The following is a 21,907-nucleotide window of genomic DNA, read 5'->3' on the forward strand; positions in this document are numbered from 1 at the left end:
AGCTTGGTGTTTAGCGTTGGGATGATGGGATGGGATGACGGGATGGGATGATGGGATTAGGTGGTTGAGGGTAGGTATGGGAAGTGGTTTTGGAGAGTTGGTGTTGTGTGGCGTATGGAATTTTTTGTGTTTTTTGTCGGTTTGTTTAGTTATAGTGCTTAAGGAATAGATATTATTTTGCTTTTGGATTATGAGTGAGTGGTCAACTGAGTAAGTGACTGAGAAGAAAAAGAAAGGAGGGTTTATCAATACAGGTGCTTATAAGTAAGTACAATTTAAAAAAAAAAGAAACCGAATGGGAAAAATACCCGGGGAATCAGAACTTGTAAATAAGTGTTTGAGGAAGTTTATAATCAATATGAGTCTTACTTTTTGGTAATTATTATAATGGATACCTAGTAAGTAAGTCTTACCTACGGAGTACGATCTTCTTCTATCATCTGAAATGTTATAAATCATGGATTATGCCTATTGAGGGGTTTCTCTATTATATTCTTTCATGCTTCTGGATTTGGTGTTACAGTAGTGGTTTCATGATTTGATGTACTAGGTAGATACTAGGTAGATATGCTTACAGTATAAGGTTATAGATTGATTAGAGAATGACGAATGATGTAATTCACGGGTATCTGTCAAAGTTAGATTAACCTTACTTACCATTCAGTGCACGACGTTGGTGGTCTGTGAGATGTAATGTGATGATATATAATAATAAGCAAGTATTTAATATATAAATCGAGTTACCGGTATTATTCATTCATTATATTATTAGATTGATTAATTGATCCTTTCCATAAATCCCATCAGCAGTCACATATAAACACATACACATAAAATATATAAATATTCTCCCACCTGCGCCAAAATATCATCATCCCATCCCATCTATCCATCTCATCTCATCTCATCTCATCTCATCTCATCTCACCTCAAACTCCCTTCCCCTGTCCCATTGTCCCTGCGTTTCACCTCATCGGCGTCTGTACCGATTATCCCAGTGCATATACACCAATCGCATCTTAAGATAGTCGAGTAGGTATCCTTATCCCATAATTCCCTGAATGAATGAATAAATAAATGGAGAATTTTCATCTCAGAGTTACTGTTTCAACAGAAATAAATGGTTCCGTGTAGATTAATTAGTGGCGCTTGCTTGATATTTATGTGGGGCTTTTTGTGGTTTTTACTTGGGATTTCGTCGCTTGTGGGGTTTTTGGTATGTTTTTTTTTATGGGAGTATACACCTGGGCGTGACGCTAGGTTTGTATACAGTATGGATGATGTATGTCACTTTATTTGCTTCTTGCACTTGTATCTTGCATCTTGCATGTCGTTGGAGCTTTGGTGGGTTTGCTTAGTGTGGTTCCCAATAATGGTGCGAGGTACTGGGGTATTTGGTTTAGAGATTGGTGATTGCATGGATAGATGGGTGGGAGTGCAAGTGGACACTGGAGGGTACTTTATCTGCATCCAGATGTTTGATCATATCGGGGGTGGTTTCTTTTCATCTGGTGGATATGTTGTAGCAGTCTTGAGATGAACAGGATTGAGTATTGGGTTCTACCTTGTTTTGAGATGGGGGTTGGTGATGCTGGTCCACTGTTCGTTCCTCTTTTGCTTGTATCTAATTTTAATGCTGTTTATCGTGATTGTTTTGGGAAAAGTTCTTCGAGGAGGGTAATTCATATAAGTTGGTTTCTTTCCTATGGGGAGAGGTAGTTTTACTCTCTTGTTTCTTCATCTCGTCTTTCTTCGTTCAAACTTCTCTCTCTGTCTCTATCTCATATACATTCTTTTTTGGTGCAAAGTCGCCTCTTACATTCATTCAATCCATATTCTACATTCATTCACCCAGCTAGTTCTGGTAGATTTCATTCGACCATTCATCGATTCATACAAGAAATTTCAAATCTCTCTTCCAATCATACACATATTTTATCTTGACGATAAACACCACATCATCAAAATGCAATACACATCCACAATCCTCATGGCCATCAGCCTAATCACCTCCGTCTCAGCCCACGGTCGTATCCTCTCTCCTACACCCCGAGCCCCAGGTCCGGCCATGACATCCGCCTGCGGCCAACAAGTCGAAATCAACCAAGCTTCTGATCCCAACGGCAACATCCAAGGCATGCTCCAAGTAGCCAATTCCCAAAAAGATTACAACGCCGCCGAATGTAACATCTGGCAATGCAAAGGCTACAAATACGCCGACAACAAGGATAAAGTGCAGAGTTGGACCGCGGGCCAAGTCGTCCCCTTTCAATTCGATGTAGTGGCTCCTCATACGGGAACAGCTAATATCTCAATTGTTTCAACGGCTGATAATAAGGTTCTTAAACAATTATTGTATTACGATGTTTTCGCATCGACTGCGACGGGTGTAAAACCCAATCAAACTTCCTTCAGCATTACGATTCCAACGGATCTAGGTGATCAATGTGCTGTTGCTGGTGCATGCGTGGTACAGCATTTCTGGGATGCACGATCTATCGACCAAACCTACGAATCGTGCGTTGATTTTACCGTCGGAGGTACAGGTACAGGTTCAGGTTCAAGCTCAAGCACGGGTTCTGCTTCTGCATCCGCCGGTTCTTCCGCCGCAGTATCCAGTATTGCAGCTCCAGCTTCTTCTTCCGTACCTATTGTAGCATCTTCCGTTTCTTCCGTTGCTGCTATCGCTACTTCGGCTGCGGCTTCGAGTTCGATCCCCGTTTTGACTACTTCGTTTGCGCCGCTTCCTACGACGCTTGTTACGATGACGAGGGCTAGTACTACTTCTAGTGCTGTGGCTGTGGCTACTTCTGCGGCCGGGGTGGAGGATGATGATACTTGTGATGCGTAGGGGTTTTTTGTGTGTTTATGGGATGATTGGGGTGGAAAGAGGGAGATGGATGGAGATGGAGATGGAGATGAATAGGGAGATATTCAAATTTCTTGTGTATATATAGATAGATGATGATGAATGAGAGAAGTTTAAATGAATTTTTTATAGGGATTTTGTGCTTTGATTATATTGTTTTTTTTGTGTCATGTGAAAGTAAGACTTATAGTACTTGAGATTTTGAACTTTCTTTGGATTTTGCATCTTATATTGGGTGGGTAGACGGGTCTGAAGTTTACAGTTTGCGGTTTGTGATTGGGATTGGGATTGCTTAAGAGTTTATAAAGTATTATAGGTACTTTAAATTATATTTGATAGGATATTCAGGATATATTGCTCTGCTATGATCGCAAAATACAGTTTATTTAACCTATAGGAGATTTAGAGTTTGGGATTTGCATCGCCTAAAGGTTGATGAAGCTTGTTTATTGTTTGTGATATCTATCAGTAGATTGATATTGATTCTCAGATACTAAATAAAATTTTGAGGTTAAGGAAAGATATCACGGAGTATGAGTGTATGACGAAGTGAGGTTTAGATATTTGAATTCCCTTGTGGAATTACGGACGATGTACTGTGTATAGTGTAATTTAATTTTCTGTTTTGTTTTTGAAGTAGATAGGTTTTTGATACCCTAGGTATTTATTATTCATCTCTTTTCGGAACTTTAAGACTATCGCTTTTTGAATATCTAGTAATGGTATCTAATAGTCTTACTTGGTCAATTGTCATATTCTTGAATCTTCTATCTATTGCCTATCAATATGTAAATGTCCTCGGTCTATTCTCATCGAGATATTTAAACTAAAACCGAAATACGGAGGAGTGTTGTAATTACCATTCTCTATCTCCGGTAAACGGTTAGTATATCCCCATATATCATGATTCTTCCATACAGCCTTCTAGAAAATTAAAAATCCGGCATATTACGGGATACATACATCTGGATCACTATATTCAGAGTCTAGACTTCCATCATAGAGGTAAGACCGAATAGTCGGATCCGGATTCATATGCTTGATATCTACGGAGTATCTAGGTTACCATGTCTTCTCTAGAGTAATCATCGAGTTATAATCAAGCTAACTGCAAATAAAAGACGTCATAAATATCGAAATTTCTAGAAAATTCGAGTACGAATACTCATGAATCATGAATCATAAAATATGAAACATGAAAGTACAATGATGAAATAAACTATTCATTGTGATTCATCATGATACATCCATGGTCGTCGATATCATGAAATAAATATACGGTGAAGAAATGATGAACGGTAGGGGAATTACCGGCCGGTACTAGTGATTACTTACTAGCCACAATATTTAAAATGCGAGTACGATGATGACCTTACCGACCGAGGTAAATTATGAAAATGGAAATGATACTCAGCCTTGTTTTACTGGTTGGAGTATGTACAAGGGAAGAATTAGATGTGGCTGTGCGGATTGTGGCGTGAAGATACTGTGATGACGAATTCATGTTAGTGCGTCGAGTGACTGTGCGTATGCGTATACATGCGATGATCTGTGGATGCTGTGATGAAGTTATGTGATTTGATTATTCATGGTGTGGTTAGGCATATGGAGATGGAATACGGGATGAAAGTTCGATCATTCTGGATGAAGAATTGTTTGGATGGATTTGTTTGTGAAATATATATATGGAATAGATGAAATGTGAGGGTATTGGATGATAAATGGAAAAGTCCTTGGCCAGAGCGTGCGTATGCTTTTGACGTGACTTGGCGCGGGGAAAATGTATCAAGCATTGGTGATAGCTTGGATGGGTAGGTACGAATCAAATATGTGCTTTCCTGGAGGATGGGAGGTCATGGGAGTTGTCTGATGTGAAAAGGTAATCTTGATAGATAGACAAGAAATATATTGTTGTCTATATGGATAGCAAAGATAACATATTATCAACTACTGTTCACTATTTTACCTCTAATCAGATGTCAATTCTTCATCTCATTGTTCCCATTCATCATCTTATTGTTCCCATTCATCATCTTATTGTTCCCATTCATTAATACTCTGTACTTGAGTACCTGATTTAGTTGCACAACTTGAATACCGGCAGTTGATTGATCGACCACTTTGTTACTGGCGATCAAAGAGTTTACAGTGGTACCAAATGTTTTTGGATGGAGACCTAGAACGAATAAGGACTGGACACACGGCAGATTTGTGATTCGATTGGAAGGTATCAAAGATATGAATAAGGAGAATCCAAATGTAGGTATTTATCTTTCATATGCTTTTCCATCTCTTTGTTCTATATATTCCGTATCCACTCTGCTATCATTCTGATTTGATATACACACACGATGATATATACAGATGGTTGACTCTACACACCTTTCTCTCCTCAGATACTGTGATCGAGTCAACTTGGATCTAGGTATAGAAGAGAGATGGATACTTTACAAGAAGTGATCGCTCTCCAGATAAGATGGGAAGATGGATTTCACATTTCATCAACCAACCCACTCTGCATACCTCGTATTAAGTGGTTGTTTGGATGGTGGAATATGTTGAGTAACAAGGGGAAGGGAACACATACTCGTTTCAGTTAAATAATCGAATACGTTGATTCGTTGAGTAAATGGATGAGATACTCGTTTGAGTAATTGATCGAGTGATACCAATCATACATACATATTACACCCCATTGATATCAAAAAGATGAATCCCTAGAAACGATTTTACTAGATGCAAGCAACATGGATGCACGCCCGTCTTCTTTTCCCGCTTCCTCAAATTGAAGCGCTTCCTTAACACATCAACCAACATCGACCCCACTCTACTGCGCCACATCTACCCTATTCCCATAATTCACGAATCAGGAATCACAAGCCAGATCATTTTCGTTCTCATCCAATAGTATAACGGAAGATCAAGAATTATGTCTAAATATATCCAATCATATTCATTGTTCTTGGACATTTCCCCACCCCTTGGTAACAAAATAAAGTTCAGCCTTGGCAAACAGCAGACCTTATAATGCCTGTATTCTTCGCCTTATCAACTGGGGGTCCTTTCGTCCTTTCACCGTATCCCCTCAAAAGCCCCAAACTTTTCCCATTCCCGAGTGATCCCTTTTTGTTTTTAATAAACGTTACACCTACTGGGTATATCAATAAACAATCACGCTTCATTTTTGATATCAACCATCAAACATAACCTTTGTCTTCCTTCCTCTCCCTTTTTAATCTAGATAATACCCCTCCTCCCTCCTTTTGGATTTTGTCAGCCAACACATATCTCTCTTTCTCTCTTTCTCTCAACACTTTCCCCCCCCATCCAATACCCAACCCTATTCATCTGATTCTACATCGATGAAGAAAACTTCGTCTAGTTCGCCGTCATTTATAAATCGTGTGAGCTTTTGGGATAGATCCAAGGCGCATGGCAACTCTACGAGTTCAACAGATTCGAGTGGACCAACTCTCCCCTTGAGTAATCCTCCTACTCATACGCAGTATCACAACACTGCTACATCAGCTTTATACGATGCAAACAATATTCCAAGAAATAACTCAGTTCACAATGGCCTCAACAATCAACGTTCAAATCCCACTTCAAATAATGTGGCAGATAATACATCCAACGTTCATCCGCCACCAGCTCCACCACCGCAAGTTGATGGAGAGAGGAATATCATAGAATCTACAGAAAACGAGAAACCCAAGAAGAAGAATGTTGCCACTCGATTTTGGTTTACCGGTAAACATATTATACTTTCAAGTTATATCAATATCTTGTTGGTATTTGTACCGGTTGGTATCGTAGCCTATGCAATTGACCTTAGCCCAGGTATCATCTTCGCGATGAACGCAATTGCTATTATACCTTTAGCAGGTTTACTCAGTCATGCGACGGAAAGTGTGGCGAAGAGAATGGGTGATACTATTGGTGCTTTGATGAATGTTACTTTTGGTAATGCTGTTGAGCTTATCATTTTGTAAGTTCTATCATATATACACTTGGATGTAGAATTAAGCTAATATCTAATAGTATGTATGTCTACCTCATAAGAGATCAAGACAAGAAAGTGCGAGAAGCCCTCTTAAAGGCATTATCATATCAATCGCGTCCCATATCATTATACCCTTTCCAATTTTCTTTGTCTCATCATGCAAGTCCCGTGTGAATTTCTTTTCAAAATACATGCTCACCTGTTCATCTTTAACCCTATAGCATTGCGTTGCAAAAGGTTAGTAAATCCTTCCTATCAATTTAAAGGCATTCTAACATTTGACAGAATGAAATTCGTATCGTTCAAGCTTCCTTGCTCGGCTCAATTCTAGCAAATCTACTCTTGATTTTAGGCATGTGTTTCTTGGTTGGTGGACTGCGCTTCCGTGAACAGGTAATATATTATTCATAAGAAATTTCCGAGTCCCCACTGACATTCCTAGATCTATAATAGTACTGTCACACAAATGAGTGCTTGTCTTCTAAGTTTGAGCGTCATGAGTTTATTGCTTCCGGTATGTATAACCATTCACTTAAATGGAATCATAATTGATGAATATAGACTGCTTTCCATGCATCCTTCAATACTACGACTGCAGAAAATAAGGCCAACACCAGAGTCTTGCAAGTCAGTCGCGGTACCAGTGTTGTAAGTTTTCCACTTAGGCCTAAGGAAACAATATGTTGACTTTTATCAGGTCCTCCTTTTGGTGTACGCCATGTATCTTTTGTTTCAATTAAAGTCACATGCATACATGTATGAAAGTACTCCTCAACATATTATTGATGAAGAATCAGCTCCTGGCCCTGTTGCAGCTTGGATGGACTCATCTTCTGACGATTCATCCTCTTCAAGCTCTGATTCTGATGGCTCCAGTGGTTCCAACACTACTGCCAAACGTGTCAAGAGACTTATCAGAGGTGGTAGACGTCGTAAGTCGAGTTCAGCATCCAAAGATACTGTAGACGTTGAGGCTCTTCGAACGCCCTCTTTCGGTAATGGAAGCATCAACCACGCAGTTGAAGGTCGTGGATCCACTGGCGATGATCATCGTACAGGTGCTATTGATCTAGCTGAAGATGGTGATGATGAGCGTCCTAGAAGAAGTCGCAATGGTTCATTCACAAACTATGTCATGACCAGAAAGGAACATAAGAAAGAACGCAAACTACAGAAAAAGGAAAAGAAGGCTCGTAAGAAAGCTACCAGGCATCAGCAAACCATCAATGAAGGTGTTGTACCTGATGTCGTAAATGAGAAAGCAGCAGCGGCGGAACAAAATGATTCTGATCCACGACGTGTTGATTTTGCCATGATGGAAAATTCTGAAGCTCAGCAAGATAATAAACGACCATTTACTCTTCGCGGAATTACTTCCAACATTCGACCTCAAATTCCAAAAACTTTCTCTCAAAATGTCTTTACTAATCCAGCACCTACCGGTACTCCACCACCTGGAAATATTCCTCGCGTTCGTATGGGAATTCGTCGCACAAATTCTTTGCCCGATCGTCTCAATCAGACAATGTCACACCCAGCTGGTGCTCCCGCAAATTTAGCGCCCATTCGAATAACCAGCACCGCTGTGGCAGTTAATAAGGTTCCTATGGATAATGAGGATGAAAATATCTCTCGTACTACAGCCATCGTTTTACTTCTTCTCTCTACTGGTCTCGTCGCAGTTTGTGCCGAATTCATGGTTGACAGTATCAATGCTGTTGTTGCTAGTAATTCTGGTTTGAGTGAGGCTTTTATTGGTCTTATCATCTTACCTATTGTTGGTAATGCTGCCGAGCACGTTACTGCTGTTACGGTTGCTAGTAAGAATAAAATGGATTTGGCAATTGGTGTTGCTGTTGGTTCTTCTATTCAAATTGGTATGCTTCCATCTTAATCTCAATATAACCTTAGCTAACTCATCACAATAGCTCTATTCGTTACTCCCTTCATCGTCTTACTCGGCTGGTGTATGTCCAAAGAAATGACATTATACTTCACCCTTTTCGAAACCGTCTGTCTCTTTGTCTCGGCTTTCATTGTCAATTTCTTGGTTCTGGATGGAAGATCCAATTATCTCGAAGGTGCACTTCTTTGCGCAGCATATGTGATTATTGCGGTAGCAGCTTTCTTCTACCCAAGTACAGAGGATCAAAGTAATTTGGGTGGAAATGCTGATGCGGCTAAGATGATGGTTAGAAGTTTGATGGGAATTTGAATACCGTAAGTAGAGGGGAGGGAAGGGTAACGATTGAATGGTGGGATGAGATTTTTTTGATGGATTCTTATGGTGATATACTACCGGTATTATGGACCTATTGGTAATGATTGGATGAATGGTACTCTTACTTCTTGGGCTTGGGGATGAAATTTTCTTCTTTTTCTGAAATTTTTGGTTTGATGGATGGTTAGTTTATTTTAGTTGTGTGTTGAGGATGTCGAGGATAATCAACTTGAGGTTCATTCTTTTGATTTGAATTTGCATATGAAGAGATGATGAATGAGTGAATGAATGAATGATCGCACGACCACTACATGGTAATCATAATCACAATTTTAGATTCTTCTAGTACTTAAAGAGTATTTATATATTATATTTATTTATCTTTTATCTCGAGTTGATATAATATCAACCAACCAATCAATTAATCAAATCTCTCAATCTAAACTGACCACCTCCCCCGCCCCATCTCCGAATAGATATAGATATAGATCTAAATATAATAATCTCTCAAACATCCATCTATACCATTAAAGTAAGTAAGTATATTATCATTTAAATGATTAGTACCAGCCTAAGAGGCTTATTCGGTATTTGATATTTGGCATCTAGCTGGCTAGGTATATAGATAGCTTATGAAGGAGAGAAACGATCCCCCTGGAGATGTATAGCGTGGAGGAATAGATAATTTCAGGTTGTGTATTATAAAATGGGTTTTGGTGTGGTTATTGGGGTGGAGTGTATTTGCGGGATCTAGATGGAGTGTTGACATGAATTAGTGGTAGGTATTAAGTCTAGTACCCTACTTTTGGGCCACGCCTAATATGGGCCACCCTTTTATACCAAAAATCATCATTTTTGGCTATTAATAACTTTACAATCAAATAATAGAATTTGATGAAATTTGAATCATAGATTAATTATATATTTATAAATCAATTCTGAAAATCTCAGACTTTTTGTAATTGAATTCATTGAAATTTATAAACTTAAAATTTTTGATTTTCAATTTGTATAGGATTTATTCTTATGAGGTTTGCCGTCTAGATCACGTGGAAGTGCTCTAGGCTCTCGAGGTGGTTTATAACTAGGCGTCAAGCAGGGACTTAAGTAATGACAATAATGATATACAATTCGTAAGTAATAGTAGAGTATACTAAATGATTGATCTTGAGCACGAAGCTCTATACAAAGGAAATCCATCTTGATTATATAGACCTTCATGCCTATGGCTAGTCAGGACCGCTGCGTGGTCCTGGACAGCCAGCGTTCCTCAGCGGTCCATAACGTGACTTAATCACGTTACCTTGGTTTAGTCATGTGACGCGGCGTAGAAGATAGCCGTCGTAACATACTGGAGGCAGCGGCTGCCTGAGGTTTCATCTGGTTGGTAGTTATAGGTTAAGGCTTTATCACTGGTATTCACTTGAAAGTGAATTCGTTACTAGATCAAGTAGAATGTAGGTAAACTAATTGATAACTAAGTTGAGCACGAAGCTCCTAGGGCTCCTTATCACGTGATTTCTGATGGTGAGTGCGCATACGATCTTCAGGTGACCAAGATCACATACTAATTCGATGAAATCTGATCGTGTTTGCACAATGCCTAAGCTCTCCTAATTAATCAGTTTGCTACCATCGTAACACCATCAATCCTAATGGTGAATCGTGACAGGCTCATCGATTTGTAAAGTATTATACGAAATTAAAGATATATTTTAATTATATTTATGATTTTCAAAGAGTTCTTTATAAAGATTCCAAACTTATTAAAGAGTGATTTCAATTGATATCGAATATATAGGCGAAATATAGTATTCAAGACTACGATTTCTACAACTTCGACGAAACCAGCTTTATAATAGATATAATATACCCTGGAATAATTGTAATTAATGTTGAATGAAATAGCAAAAGCAAGACAATACAATCAGGCAATCGAGAGTGGGCTATGATAATTATATGTGGTAATGAAAAAGGTGAAACTATACCTCCATTTCTGATAGTTCAAGGACAAGTTCATCTTTCCAATTGGTATACCGAAACCGATTTTCCTACAAATTGGGCTATTAAACCTACTTCCAATGGATGGATGAATAATGAGACAGAGTTAGAATAATTAAAGTATTTCGATAAATATACTATTCATCGAAGAAAGGGCAAATATCGAACACCAACGCTGGACAGATACGAAAGTCATAAATCAATAGCTTTTCAATCATATTATAAAGCAAATGATATTATATACATAATGTTACTATTATATTCAAGTCATTTAACTCAATCATTTGATATTGGATGTCTTGATATATTTAAATGTTTATATAGTTCTCAAATTGAGGAGTTTATCAAGGTATATATCAATTATATCATTAAAATTGAATTCCTTATAGTTTTCAAAGTTATATATCAACAATCAATCATCTCTCAAAATATAAAAGCTAGCTTTCGAGGAACAGATCTAATACCATTTGACCCTCAAGCTATACTGTCAAAATTAGATATTCGAATTCATACCCTTACTCCCCCTTCTTTCGATTTAAACCTTTGGATCTCTCAAACTCCTCACAATCCAATTGAAGCTCTTTCTCAATCAACTTTAGTGAAATCTCGAATGATTCGTCATCAATCAAGCTTTCTTATACCTATATTCGAAATTGTATTGGTTTTAGTTAAAGGTATAAAGAGATTGGTATATGAAAATATACTTTTAAATATAGAAAACTGTATACTTCGGAAGGCAAATGAGGTATTAAGCAAATATCGGTATACGAAAAAGACTCAATTACATCAAGGAGAAGTACTTACTGGATAAAAAGCTGCAGATATATTATCTCAACAAAAGGTTGATATTTAGATTCAACACGACAAGCGTCAAAATAGGGGAAATTCTAATGGGGAATCATTTACTAATCGATGCTGTAGTAAGTGTGGAAAGACTGGTCATAATTCAAGAACTTGTCAAAATAGTATAATAGATCCTAGATTATTAGACTCCTAATAGTTTTAATTGATTGATTTAATGATTGTTGAATGATATGAGTTAGAAAGTACAAATTGAGGTAAAAGTGGCGCACTCGGTGATATAGTGCACTCGGTGTTAAACCACGTTATAGAAAAATAATAATAAAAATATTATATTTGAAAATATCTAAATTTATAAAAGTGATATATAATAATCAATTATATATCTATTGAATATTATTTATTTATTTCAAATACTTAAAAGTTAAGTCTTTTATATTAATCATGTTGTCACGATTCACCATCAGGATTAGTGTCCTGAGGCAGATAAAAGATCACGTGATGGACAGCCCGGGTAGACCAGTCTATCCAGGCTATCCAATAGCAGTCAGAAGTATATAGTCAGAGTAGTTTCATAGTAGAGGAGCTTCGTGCTCAACTTAGTTATCAATTAGTTTACCTACATTCTACTTGATCTAGTAACGACTTCACTTCCAAGTGAATACCAGTGATAAAGCCTTAACCCATAACTACCAACCGACGAACCTTAGGCAGCCGCTGCCTCCAGTACAGTACCGTTACACCTATACAAATTGAAAATCAATATTTTAACCTTTAAAATCTCAACCAATAAAATCGCGAAAAATCTGAAATTTTCAGAATCTACTATTATATAAGTAATAAATCTACTTTCTGAATTTGAGAAAATTATATTCATAAATAAGAAAGTTATAAAAGTCGATTTTGTCATTTTCGGTGTGGGTAGGTTAGAAAGAAAACGGAAGGATTTGGATGGTGGAGATGTGTAACGATACTATACTGGAGGCAGCGGCTGCCTAAGGTTTCGTCTGGTTGGTAGTTGTGGGTTAAGGCTTTATCACTGGTCTTCACTTGGAAGTGAAGTCGTTACTAGATCAAGTAGAATGTAGGTAAACTAATTGATAACTAAGTTGAGCACGAAGCTCCTTAACTACGAGACTAAATGAATGTTTATATACCCTATATCATCTTTTGAGGACCCTATGGACCCTTCGGTCCTCAAGGTCCTCGAGGTCACGTGAATTAATGAATCGTGACAAGATGGTGAAATGTTTAGCGAATTTTACCTATCGGTACCCCTTTTTAGATTTCGGTTCTGGATTTTTATTCTTTAATTAGGTGTGAGAAAATTTATTGGTGTAAGTTATTGATATATATTGATTCGGTATGAGATTTTAATGAAAATAGTTAAAAGACTTGATAGTTAATTGGTTCATATCGAGTAATAGGAAATTATCACCAGATGATCGAAAGCTTAAGATTTAAGAGAACTAATCGCGGAATCGATACATATACTATGTATATCTCAAGAAAACTCCGAACCAATCAATGAATGAAAATTACTTCTCTTCTGTACCTCCCGTATACACCATCCTTCCGATCAATCCCACAGACGCGATCGATCAGTATCCTCCAAAATCATGGTTCCATCATCCTAGCTATTTCCACTATTCGTATACTTCAATATAGAACTTGAAAGGAAATCTCAACGACACTTATTGTTAGTTCTTTGATCAAAATACATTAACAATGAACTTATAAAGATTTCCTTTATAGAGACTTCCTTTCAACATTGTCCATTCTACTATGACTTTGTACCTCTCTCAGAAAAGACAATCAATATTATAATTATTCATTTCTTCAGTTGAAGGCAATACTTAGAATTGCATGTATGTACAGCTTCAAAACAACGCTCCTGGATTCTCTATCAAAGTATAAAATCTCAACTACATTCCCTTGAATCTAATGCTTTTACTATCATCATCACACACACATCACACACACATCACACACACATCACACACACACATCACACACACACACACACACACACACACACATCACACATCACACATCACACTCCAAACCACTTCCCTACAAACTAACAAACCAAGCACCACAAAACCTCCACTCCATTCCCATCTCCCAAGAAGCAATCCTTACCCCCAAAACAGAAACCAGAAACAAGAAGAAAAAAATAGTTCGCTTCTCATTCGTCTGCTGCTTCTGCGCCGGACTCAACGAGGACGTACGAACCTGTGACCAAGGCTTGGATAGAATCTGCCGGATCTGCCGTTTTCATCCACGTTGTCCAAATTGTCGCTTGTTTAGTCTTTTAGGGTATATCGCGGAAACATTGGGGTACTATGGGGATAAGTATTTGTTTTTGAATGGAGGAATAAAGGGGAGAGAAGGAAAGGATGATTGAGTTTGCTTTTTTGTGCGATGTGCGATGAGAATTGTTTAGCTTTCTACCTAGATGGAGAAGCTAAAGAGAGAATTTCCTAGTTTTGCATTTTCCTTGCTTTGCATTTCATATTTCATACCTAGGTTGAAAAGCTAAAGAAGAGAGAGTTTTCTAACTTTGCATTTCATACTTCATACTAGATTGCGTTCCATATTTCATACCTAGATGGAAAAGCTAAAGAAGAGAGAGTTTTCTAACTTTGCATTTCATACTAGATTGTATTTGTTGGGTTACTTGAGACTAGAAAGAGCATCAGATTGAATTGACTTTATTCTCTAGCTAAGCAGTTAAGCTGCGAGCATATATTCAAAAAAAATGAAGGAATAGGTTGGGTATTCGGCCTTCGGAATTAAAGTGCTTTGAAATCAAAATATTGAAAGCAAACAAACAGTATACCAAAAAGGAAAGAATGAATTAAAAGTTGAGTTTTGTTTGCTCCTTATATGCATATGTACTATATATGCATATGCTGCCAAGATCCCAGGAGGTCAACAGTATTTCATACTTTATACCTAGATGGAGCTGGACTCAGTTAGAAATAGAAAGTTAGAAAAATAGACAGTAGAAAATAAGAAAAAGTTATAATTCGAATATTCCTTGATGGAGAAATACAAGTGTATAACAATAAATGAAATAAATAAAATTAAGTGAAAGAAACGTATTATTGTAACTGTGATTAATATAATACAACTGCGTATATCTCTCTATCCAGAAGAAATTTTCTCAGCTAATAATCATGAAAATAGTATATTACTCGCTTCTTCAAGTCGATAATTTCCCCTCACTTGCTCCGTTATATTAACCCCCTATTGTGATTTATATAGAGTTACTAAATTGAACACACACACACACACACACAAAGTAGATATATATCTTATAAACCACCTAACAATGTCAAGAAAAAGAATGAATTCATTACAGCCCATCATATTTATATCCTAGACATATAATATCGTCTTACGACCTCAACGATATCAGGACTTCCATGATATGAGCAAAGAAGGTTCAAGAGAGTCGTGGAAAGAAGAACTGATAATAGTGAGTGTTATTAGTATTAGAATTGAGAGGGGACAGAGCTGGATATTACATACATGTGGGAAATATCATGAACTTACTTACACGCATAAGCCCCCGTCTTTCGCTGATGTAGATAACATCTTTCCAATGACACCTGGGGCTAGCGCGAAACAGATCGTCATTATTGCCGCCATTCACGTCTTGTGCTGTCCCTACGATACCTGCCACTGACCACAGTATGAGCCTTGACCACTCAAGATACATGAACTAAAACAACGGGTATTAATTATCATTACAATTAATCATAATATCCACAAGCCCTGGCATTGATTCGACACAGAGCATAAAAGGAGCTCAGCTCCATCCATCAAAAAACACTCCTCGGGTATGACTTTCCATAAGATCTCTTCGCTTCAACGCCCTCCATCAACAACAACCACCTCTCCTCCTCCTCTGGCCTGGTAATGTAAAAACCTCCTCCCACTCCCTCATCCCTCCAAGTCCCCAATTTTGCCCTCTTTTCCCCTTCCTTCTCCTCCTTCCATTCCCATCCTCAATCGTCATTCCACTCTTCACACTAGCCCCATCACTAGCATTTGTATCCCATCTTCCTCCATCCCCATATTGTATTCCACTCATCGGATCATCCGGATCAATTTCTCCCAATTCTATCTTCGTCAATATCATCCTCGCCAGCCTATTAAAAACCTCCTCGACATTATCTCCGGATAACGCAGAAACCTCAACCGAAACTGGTATATTCGCAGAACTAGCCCATCTTGATGCTTCTTCCGCACTAACTTCTCGTCCGTCTGGCGCTACACTTGCTTTCAACTGTGATCCTATCCCTATATATCCCGAACTCGAATTCACAGATCCCCCGGCAGTATATGGAAATGAGGAGTTTTTGCTGTTCATGCTGGATGGTGTTTCCGGTGGTACAGATGTATCTATTAAATCCCCATTCGACTCAGAAAGATCTGTCTTATTACCCACAAGTAGTAGTGTAAGGTTTGGGGAAGCCAGCGCTCGGGCGTCGTTGAGAAAGGTAGGAAGTCCAGTAAAGGAATTATGGTTTGTGATATCGTAACATAAGACTGCACCTGCAGCGCCACGATAATAAGAGCGCGATACAGATCGAAATCGTTCAGTGCCTGCTGTATCCCATAGCTTTTATATGATTAGCCTTAGAGAGCGACGGGGAGATGCGGGAGAAGGGAATACCTGAAGCTTAATACGCTTCCGTCGACTGCCGCTGCCTACTCTTATAATCTTGCTTGCGAATTCTACGCCGATAGTCTGAGAAGATAAAATTCTCCATTCATTCTTGACAAAACGATGTAATAGACATGATCTGTGCGACATCAATATCATGTTCTACCCATTCCCATAAACATCCCACTCATCAAAGACAAACAGAAAGTGGAACATACTTGCCGCTTCCACTTGGTCCTAAGAGTATAATCTTAGCCAAATAATCGTACATACTACCTAGTTCCTGGGGATCCATTAGTATTGGTAGAATGTGTCTTTCATTTTGTCTCTCGTTCTGTATATCTGCATGGTTGTTCTAACAATGAAGGAGGAGGTGGAAAACAAACCTGATCTCTGGTCGTACTGGCACTTTCGTCACTTGCAGCGGATGAGCGCCTCGGTCGCACCATTTTCGCCTGTGAGTGGTAGTACGAGAACCGTTTTAATTTCTTGGTGTTTTGAGGCACAGAAAAGCCGAAAAGTTCTTGAAAGTTGCTTAATATTTTTATATCTTGAAATCAATCCGTCTCCCGTAAATAGACCCTCAATAGGACGGACGTAACATCAAAGTTGTCGCAAGTCTTATCGGATCGGCGTTAAACTAATCATTTCCCGACGCTAGACTATTTGGGATTGGCTCTACGAGGGATCCAAATAAGGTTTAAGCCGAGGCATGTGATTGATGAAGCAAAGAGGAATGATTTTGTGAATATTAAATAGGTAAGTATTCCTTTCTTTTAAACTTATTATTCAAATATTATCAAGATGAAGATTGAAGGTAGAACTTTTATTGTATCCGGCGGGTAAGTCAAAACCGTATAAATATGAATCAAACCTCATTAACAAGACATCTAGAGCTTCAGGCTTAGGCCGAGCATGTGTCGTTGATATCTGCCAAGCTGGAGGGTATGCAGCTGTCCTAGATATGAATGAGGAGTTAGCTGAAGAATTGGTTAAAGAGATAGGAGGTGGAAAGATCAAATTCTGGCAAACAGATGTACTGGAGACAGATAGTATTACCAATGCTGTTAAGGGTGCTTTGGAATGGGTGAAGGAAACTGGAAAGGAGGTTGGTGGAGTTATTGCTGCTGCCGGTGTATCTACTCCTGCTAAGGTGTGTTTTCAATCTCTTATCTTTCTAGATACTGTTCTATGGCATTCGGGGTATCTTCAAAGTATTGTTAGCCCTATACTTCTCCGGTCGTGAAAGTCCCTTTTACAGGATGGGCACATATGGGCCGCGCAGGCTTCGCGCTGGGGGTCCCGGGGCCTTCATACGCTCCCCTCCGATGAATTCTCAAACCCAACGCCATATCCCCCGTCATGCGAATCCCTTACCATCCTTACGCTAATCTCCTACCCCTCACTAGATTCTCGACCGCAACCTCGAGCCCTTCTCCCTATCCGACTTCGACTTCGTAATGAATGTTAACGTCCGCGGTACCATCGACTTAATTCGTCAATGTCTTCCCCACATGGCTCGTTCCACTCCTGTAAACGATGATGGTGAGCGTGGTGTGGTTATCATGGTTGCTTCATCTGCTGCCTTTGATGGACAACCTGGTCAAGGTAAGATTACTTTGATTCTTCTAATACACCTATTATATGCTTCTACTTACCCAGAATTTGTCAATGGAGAGTTTTTAACGAAATACTGACGGGAAATAGTCGCATACTCTGCGTCCAAAGGCGCAATAGCATCCCTAACTCTTCCCCTAACCCGTGATGTTGCAAGACATGGTATTAGGGTCGTGACCATAGCACCTAGTCTTTTCGATTCGAGGATGACATCTATGATGAGTGATAAAGTGCGGGCTAGTTTAACGAGGGTCATGGAATTTCCGCGTAAGTCTATTTCTGTTCATATCCCATATACCCATATCCCAGTCATCCATATGCACCCCTAATCACAGTACCACACAACACGATCCGAAAAAAAGATCCAAACTCCATTCCACGAGCTAACCCACATCGAAAACAGTACGACCCGGCAAACCCCACGAATTCGCACAGCTAGTAAGACAAAGTATTGAGAACGTGATGTTGAATGGAGTAGTATTGAGATTAGACGGGGGGATGAGGATGCCGAGTAAGATGTGAGGGGTCAGGTGACAACAGAGAAATATTTTCATGGTTTCTGCGTTTTGTATTTGTACATGAATGGATGGATGGGTTTGAATGCCAGTTTCTTGATGGGTATGGCCCGAGGTTTTAAGAATAGTATTTTAATGGAGAATAGGTTATTGTGTTTGGGGATTTGAGTACACTTTTCAAGAGTTTCTGTGATGAAAATAAAGATAACACGGTGTGGCTGCGGTCAGTAGATTCAGAGCTTGAACTTCGCAATGGGGGCAGAACGATACTACATGAAATCCTTCTGCAAGCAAATTGATTAGGTATCCAACCAGTGGAACAATTCTCTCACGAACTATCCACTCAATCTTCAATGCCTGCCCAGCCATCCTCGACCACCGTTTCTCCGTCGTCCTCCGCAACATTCTCCTGCTTTCGTCTTTTACTTCCCTGAATAGCTCCCTTCCTATTATGTTCCAATTTCCTCTCATACCCACTCTTCGTACTAATCTGCATTCTTGATTTCGACTTTCCCGTTTTCGAATCCTTTCCATCCTTTGCATTATTCAAACCCCCTCGTCTAGCTTCAACGCCATATTTCTTCAATTTCTTTTTTTCTTCCTTGCTAGGTGTTGGTAGCGCATCTAATAACCATTTCTGCATACTAGCTTCGCTCGCAGGTTTCCCGGCCTGTTTTTCGGACGCCGCGATGATATTTGCGACGTTCTTGACATAAGGAATATCCTCTTTGGTATAGAATGTTACTGCAATACCACCATCGCGACCAGCTCGTCCAGTACGTCCTACGCGATGAATATAAGCTGCTCCTGAATTAGGAACATCATAATTGACTACGCCATTGATGCCTTTGAAATCAACACCTCGTGATAAAATATCCGTGGTGATCAAGATCCAAATCTCCCCATTACGAAATCGTGTCATGACTTGATCTCTGACTGAGTCAGAAAGATCAGAATGCAATACTGCGATTCTGGTAGAACCGCCTGCCTCAGCGGGAATATCATACAGAAGCTCAGCATGTAAAGCTATGGCTCGGGATATCGTTTGTGTGAAGACGAGGAATGGAGGCCGTAGAGATTCTGTCCCATCTGTAGTTTTTGCGGTGGGCCGAAGTAATTGTCGAAGAGCAATAAGTTTACCAGGCTCAGTTGCAGCATAAATCAAGCGATGTGTGATGTTAGGAATGGCAGAATCTTTAAGTCCAACCACGAGACGAATAAGATTTGAATGTTTCTCTAGGCCTAACTTTTCTTGCCTGGTTTGAATGGTGCTCGAAGCGAGGGTTTCGATATTTGAACCCATCGTTGCGGACCAGAGGGTGACTCTTAAATTGGGATTGATACATGAGTTCCAAATCCCTAATGTCTGGTCTCTGAACAACGGGTCTAAGAGAACATCTGCTTCATCAAAAACTAATGTGCGAACAGTGGGTAATGGAGCATGATCATCAGTTGATCCTAAAGATAAGGCATGAAGGAAGATCAATGGTGTAGTGACCAGTATGTCGGTCCTGGTAAGTGGCTGCTTAGATGAGGTAGCTCCATCAACGGATTCGTCATCATCTTCATCGTCATCCAACTGCTCTTTTTCCTCAGCATCTGCACTCGATACTATTTTCATTCCTTTCTTCATTCCTAGGATCTTAACTCCAGTTCCAATGCTAAGTTTTTTTCCCTCATTAACAATTTGACTGGCGAGCTCTTTCGTTGGTGCTATTATCACAGCTTCCAAAACATGATTCTTGTCAGAAGTTCTGCGCCGTTGTACTACATCATTAATGACTGGTATCAAGAATGCCAGCGTCTTTCCACTTCCAGTAGGCGCAACAGCTAACAGGTCGAAAGTACTCGACAACTCGTCAGTATCTACCGAGGAATTACCCAATGCAACTGAAGGCTTCAAAAGTAGAGGTAAGCTTCCCATTTGGACCTCCGTTGGAATTTTGTACCCTTGGTCTTTCAAGTTTTCTGATAATCTGCCCGATATTTTGTATGTAGCTCGCAAATCTTCAAATGCCATTAATGGTTGCGGGTATAACTGCTTGATCTCCTCCTTCGAGCTCGTAGCCTTTGCGGACTTCGACTTTTTCGACTTTTTAATCTTCTTCTGCGGTTTTGCACCTGGCAGAAGGGTGACCTTCAACCGATGCGATTTTAATATCTGTCGACATTCCCCCTCATCTAGAAGTGGCTCCGGCTCTGAGGAAGGATTCGATTGCGCAAGCTTCGGCGCATCGTTTGTGGAAGTGCTCTTCTTAGTCTTCTGTGTCGCAGGATCGGTGGAAAAGAAATCAAGGTTCCCATCTGATTGTTCTGTAGTATCAACATGCTTAGATTGTCCTCCTCTCTTTCTTTTCTTGCCTCTCGATTCAGGAATGGGATCGTGGTACAATTGAGGATTCGCAGACGTTCCACTGGAGGGTAATTTCGTAGCAACACCTCCTACTTTCTGTGATCCATTTTGACCGGATTGCTTAGTCGACCTAGAAAGTAACCTTAGGATATCCATTGCTGCGAATTGTTGAATTTTCAATGTTGAGCACCGATCAAATATCACGAAACAGCTGGACATTTTTGCCGGATAACATTTTATTTTTCGAATTCTGCCAACTGAAATATACCCACCGCTTTCCTTTATAGTCCAATCGACACGCCAAAGTGGATGGAACCGGGACATCAGAATAAATTTACAACACAACTCCTAGCTCTTCAATCGTACATCAATCCTCACATCACGGTATGCCAATTAAGAAATTGTTAGAAGGAATAAGCACTGATATCTTTGCTCTAGTAATACACAAGCCATCATGCCAGAAACATCCATTTCTCCTCCGGCCGTCACACGCCCAAGCAAACCAGTTTCAGAAGCTCTTCTGAACGAAAAGGTAAATCCTACTTTATCTTCAAACTCACAACCAAAGAGCGGTTTTTATTCTTTGCGAACGCCATGCTGATTTTATACCTGTTTAGTGGGATCACTGTCTTTCCTCATTGCTCATACGGTCCTCGGTCGGACTCGGATTTGGTGTTGTCGCCTCGGTTTTGATATTCAAGCGAAGAGCATGGCCTGCGTTTGTTGGTGTTGGATTCGGTGCCGGAAGAGCTTATGAGGAGTGTAACAGCTCATTTAGAAGGGTGGGAAAGGACGGAATTAGGGTGCAAAGACCTTGAATGGGATAATGCATTCATTGGAGGGGTGGAA

At 39.5% G+C, this 21,907-nt stretch overlaps 6 protein-coding genes across 6 annotated transcripts; 4 read left to right on the forward strand and 2 right to left on the reverse strand.

Annotated features, from left to right (window-relative positions):
- Positions 1–1,966: 1,966 nt before the first annotated feature.
- Positions 1,967–2,851, forward strand: SS1G_12336 (hypothetical protein; the record flags this gene model as incomplete). The annotated part of the gene is made up of 1 exon (XM_001587256.1): positions 1,967–2,851. The coding sequence occupies one exon, from the start codon at positions 1,967–1,969 to the stop codon at positions 2,849–2,851; it is 885 nt and encodes a 294-aa protein (XP_001587306.1).
- A 3,045-nt stretch (positions 2,852–5,896) lies between these two features.
- Positions 5,897–9,087, forward strand: SS1G_12337 (hypothetical protein; the record flags this gene model as incomplete). Its single annotated transcript, XM_001587257.1, has 8 exons — positions 5,897–6,024; positions 6,291–6,857; positions 6,911–6,947; positions 7,158–7,265; positions 7,315–7,386; positions 7,434–7,520; positions 7,570–8,749; positions 8,801–9,087. 8 exons carry the CDS (start codon positions 5,897–5,899, stop codon positions 9,085–9,087), a joined length of 2,466 nt encoding a protein of 821 aa, XP_001587307.1.
- Positions 9,088–15,272: 6,185 nt separating this feature from the next.
- Positions 15,273–17,022, reverse strand: SS1G_12338 (hypothetical protein; the record flags this gene model as incomplete). The annotated part of the gene is made up of 5 exons (XM_001587258.1): positions 15,273–15,370; positions 15,457–15,625; positions 15,833–16,515; positions 16,792–16,810; positions 16,960–17,022. The coding sequence occupies 5 exons, from the start codon at positions 17,020–17,022 to the stop codon at positions 15,273–15,275; spliced, it is 1,032 nt and encodes a 343-aa protein (XP_001587308.1).
- Positions 17,023–17,377: 355 nt separating this feature from the next.
- SS1G_12339 (hypothetical protein) lies at positions 17,378–18,712 on the forward strand (the record flags this gene model as incomplete). The annotated part of the gene is made up of 5 exons (XM_001587259.1): positions 17,378–17,415; positions 17,468–17,726; positions 17,983–18,181; positions 18,281–18,457; positions 18,594–18,712. 5 exons carry the CDS (start codon positions 17,378–17,380, stop codon positions 18,710–18,712), a joined length of 792 nt encoding a protein of 263 aa, XP_001587309.1.
- A 336-nt stretch (positions 18,713–19,048) lies between these two features.
- Positions 19,049–21,214, reverse strand: SS1G_12340 (hypothetical protein; the record flags this gene model as incomplete). Its single annotated transcript, XM_001587260.1, has 1 exon — positions 19,049–21,214. One exon carries the CDS (start codon positions 21,212–21,214, stop codon positions 19,049–19,051), a length of 2,166 nt encoding a protein of 721 aa, XP_001587310.1.
- A 298-nt stretch (positions 21,215–21,512) lies between these two features.
- SS1G_12341 (hypothetical protein) lies at positions 21,513–21,876 on the forward strand (the record flags this gene model as incomplete). Its single annotated transcript, XM_001587261.1, has 2 exons — positions 21,513–21,590; positions 21,676–21,876. The coding sequence occupies 2 exons, from the start codon at positions 21,513–21,515 to the stop codon at positions 21,874–21,876; spliced, it is 279 nt and encodes a 92-aa protein (XP_001587311.1).
- Positions 21,877–21,907: the final 31 nt, after the last annotated feature.

The sequence above is a fragment of the Sclerotinia sclerotiorum genome, genomic scaffold, assembly GCF_000146945.2.
Source record: "Sclerotinia sclerotiorum 1980 UF-70 scaffold_19 genomic scaffold, whole genome shotgun sequence".
Lineage (NCBI taxonomy): Eukaryota > Fungi > Ascomycota > Leotiomycetes > Helotiales > Sclerotiniaceae > Sclerotinia > Sclerotinia sclerotiorum.